At 60.0% G+C, this 3,700-nt stretch overlaps 1 protein-coding gene across 1 annotated transcript; it reads right to left on the reverse strand.

The window, feature by feature from the left end:
• Positions 1-591: 591 nt before the first annotated feature.
• On the reverse strand, positions 592-939 carry LOC105187924 (uncharacterized). Its single transcript, XM_011149079.2, has one exon. It carries the CDS (start codon positions 937-939, stop codon positions 592-594), a length of 348 nt encoding a protein of 115 aa, XP_011147381.2.
• Positions 940-3,700: the final 2,761 nt, after the last annotated feature.

Genomic DNA, 3,700 nt, shown 5'->3' on the forward strand with positions numbered 1-3,700 from the left:
ACTCCTCCTCGCCCTCCAGCGTCTATGATCCTCCCTCCTCTTCTGCCGCCTTTCGCGTCCCTCCGCCTGTCGGCGGGTTTCCTCCGCGGCCTCCTTCTGTGAGATAACCGCCTCACAGAAGGAGGCAAATGCATTCCATTTCCTCTTGCTCCCCATTATGTTCCTCAGAACTGTGGGGAGCGAGAGGTCGTATCCCACTTCCCTGACCACGACTCCGCGCTCTTCCGCCCAGGCCGGGCAGTCCTGCAGGGTATGATGCGCGGAGTCGTGGTCGTTCTCACAGTGGTAGCAATGCGTTGTACGCTCCTTTCCAATTCTGCACAGGTACTCACCGAAACATCCATGTCCGGTGAGCACCTGTGCCATTTTGAAAGTCGGGGTCCTGTGTGCCCTGCCTACCCATTCCTGCAGGCAGGGCTGGACGTCCTCGACAGTCCTCCTCCCATACCTGGCGTTAGCCAGAAACTCCTGCCATCTCTGGAGGAGGAGCTGTCGAGCCTGGTGCTTCATTCTTCGTAGCGCCCCGGTGAGAGCTACATCTTCCCCCTACTCTTATGAGCTCCCACTTCCTAAAGTACATGTTCCTGTACATTAGGACCAGGAGCTCGAGGAGAGCATGCCCGTCAGCGCCATCGCCGCCACGTAGGATACCGTACAGTAACACTGGGCGACCTTGACCGCCAGTGCCCTGTGCGCTCTACGCAGAAGCGCTTGTAACGGGCGGCTGGCGGCCAGAGCCTCTGCCCAAATTGGTGCTCCGTATAGGGCCACCGAATGTAGTACCCCAACGTGGAGGCGACGGGCCTTCCAGTCCGGTCCCCCGACATGGGGCATTAATCTGCCCAAGTTGGCCGAGATTACTCTCAGCCGGAGGACCAGACGGTTCACATGTTCCTTGAAGCACCAGGTGCCGTCCAAGATGAGGCCCAGATACCTCATCTAGGCCTCTACCGGGACCCTGACTCTTCCCACACGGATCTGGGCCTGGGCTTCATCCCCTTTTCATGTAGGAAGATAGCTTCCGTTTTCCTTTCTGCCACCTCCAGACCCAGACCGCGGACGGAGCGTACAACGCACGCTACCGCAATGTTGGCCGTTCTCACGGCCTCCCCGCAGTCTTTCCTCCCGGCCAAGATGAGTGTGTCATCTGCATAGCACATTATACTGGAGCCGGGGGGAGGGCGGTTCGGAGGACTGAGTTGTATCCGAGGTTCCACAGTAAGGGGCCTAAAACTGACCCCTATGGAACCGCGCAACTCATTCCCCTCTAGCATACATTGCCGTCGGCGTCCATCCAACTTAGACGCCGACCCCGGAAGTAATTCTCGACAACGGCCGTGAGGTAGGGTGGGAAGCCAAAATACACCCTCATGGCCTCCACCACCCTACCCCAGGGCAGGGTGTTAAAAGCGTTGGCGATGTCTAACGACACCGCCACGGCCACCCTGCCCCCCTGCACTATGGCCCCCGAGAGGGATCTTAGGTGTTCAATGGCGTCCACCGTTGATCTTCCCTCTCGGAAGCCGTATTGGCCGCTATCGAGGTCTGCTATCGTGGTCCGCTATCGTGGAGCATATGTCGCTTCCCGGGACATATGCTCTACGAGACGGGCTGCGATCACTCGCTCAAACATTTTGCCCGTCATGTCAAGAGGCATATGGGCCTGTATGCGGAGGGGGAGTCCTCCGGTTTGCCCTCTTTTCGGAGGAGGACTACATTGGCCCTCCCCCAAACTGGGAGGAACTTGCCTTCCCTGAAGGCTTGCGAAAAGATCTTCGCAAGCCTTCTCGTGATGAACCCCGAGGCCAGGGTGAGAACTCGGCCGGGGATATCATCAGGTCCGGGCGCTTTACGGCTCTTGACCTTCTTGATGGCCCGGCCACCTCATCCTCTGTGACCCCCGGTACCCCTCTCTGTTGTTCAAGAGTGGGGGCTCGGTACGGGTCGATGGGGTTTCTCTCCCTAACTGGGAAAAGGGTCCCCATGACCCGCCCGAGAAACCGGGGGTCAAGCGTTTCCGTCAACGGGGGCGCCCATGATTTCAGCTTTTTCATCACCATTTTATAAGGGCGCCCCCATGGGGCCGCATCTAGTGATAGGAGAAGGGTGTCCCATCCTTTACCTCTGGCCACCCCAATGGCGTCTCTCAGCGCCGTCGCTGCTCTGCAGAAATCTCTGCGGGCGGCCAGAACGGCCTCGGGGTTCGGATCCGGATTATTTCTAATCCTTCTAAAGGTCCGCCTGAGGTGAACCGACTTACGCCTGAGGTTTGCGATGTCGTCGGTCCACCACCAGGCAGACCTTTTTGGGCAGGGCCGAACTCTGGGCATGGATTTCTCACACGCCTCTGCAATTATGTCCATAATTTCCTGGATCGCAGAGTCCAGGCCCTGCCCCTCCGCCTGTTGTGGCCAGGTGGTTACTTCCAGGGAGGTTTCCAACGCCTCTCTGTCTAGTTGATTCAGGGCCCAACGTCCTGGTCGGGGCACTTTCTTCTATGGGTGCCACAGGCCATTGGGGGTGACAGACAGCTCCATCTCAATTATGAGGTGATCGGACAGAGCTTCCAATCCGCCATCCGCCATGTCCGCACCCGCCTTATGGCCGCAGGGGTTGCCTAAGTAAGGTCAATAACTGATTCCCCCTGCGACCCCACGAAGGTTGACTTCTTTCCCTCGTTTAGCAGGTGCAGACCTAGTCCTGCGCCCCAATCTTCCAGTTCCTCCCCCCGCCTTTTTTTCTGTTCATGCAGGGGAAATCCATCATAGATACCCCCGCCTCCTTGGGGAGGGGCGAGGGTTATGTCGGACTCTTACCGACTAAAACTCCTGCGGGATGTCTACCTGTCGGACCGTGAGGAGGGGAGTTAGGGGAACTGCTCCCGCATTCCCTCCCCAACCCCCCAGCCCCAAGACTCTATTCCAAGAGCCCCTCGCCTTCTTGTACCGCACCCCCTTCCCCTTTCTGGGAATTAGTGGGAGAGGTGCGGTCCCCGGCGGGTATCCCCGTCGGTTGGCCTTCTGGTCACCTTGGAGAAAGGAGACATCCACCCTTCCTCCTTATCCTCCCCTCTTCCTTAAGGGATTTTGGGGAGGTGGGCCCGACCTCAATCGGGTTCCCTACCTCCCCCTTTTCCCCACTGTCCAATCATTCAGAGGAGCGGGAGTTGCCCTCCCCGCTCCCCTCTGAATGACGGAGCCCTAGGTGGCCGAGGGAGGCGCCGACCCGTGTAGGCCGGCGCCCTCTCCTCGTCTGATGCCACCTCGGGGCCGCTTCCAACTCCCCCTCCCCTGGAGGAGCGCCGGCCCCGCCGTCCTCTCCAATGGCGTTTGCCAGGCCGGCGCCTCCACTCGGCGGCCTCTTTCCGGGAGATTACCTCCCTGCAAAAGGAAGCCGCCGCGGCCCACGCTCTCTCGCTCCCGCACATGGCTCGCACCAGGTGCGGGAGCGAGAGCTCCCCCCTTGGCAGTCCACCGCCCCGAGCAGGACCCGGCGCTGCTTCTCCCACCCCGCGCAGGCGGCTAGGGTGTGCAGCGCCGTGTCCTCTTGCTCGGGGCAGTGGTGGCACCGAGCGGTGAGCTCCTTCCTTATCCGGTGTCTCCCGGTATCTCCAGGTATCTCCCGACGCATCCGTGCCCGGTCAATACCTGCACCAGGTGGAAGGACATTCCACGCCCCCTCCTGTTTGTCATTTCCGACA

This window comes from Harpegnathos saltator, unplaced genomic scaffold (genome assembly GCF_003227715.2).
Source record: "Harpegnathos saltator strain DR-91 unplaced genomic scaffold, Hsal_v8.6 scaffold233, whole genome shotgun sequence".
Lineage (NCBI taxonomy): Eukaryota > Metazoa > Arthropoda > Insecta > Hymenoptera > Formicidae > Harpegnathos > Harpegnathos saltator.

Bases quoted from the DNA above. Each gene is read 5' to 3' on its own strand.
- LOC105187924 (XM_011149079.2), bottom strand. From the start codon at position 939: ATGAGGTATCTGGGCCTCATCTTGGACGGCACCTGGTGCTTCAAGGAA.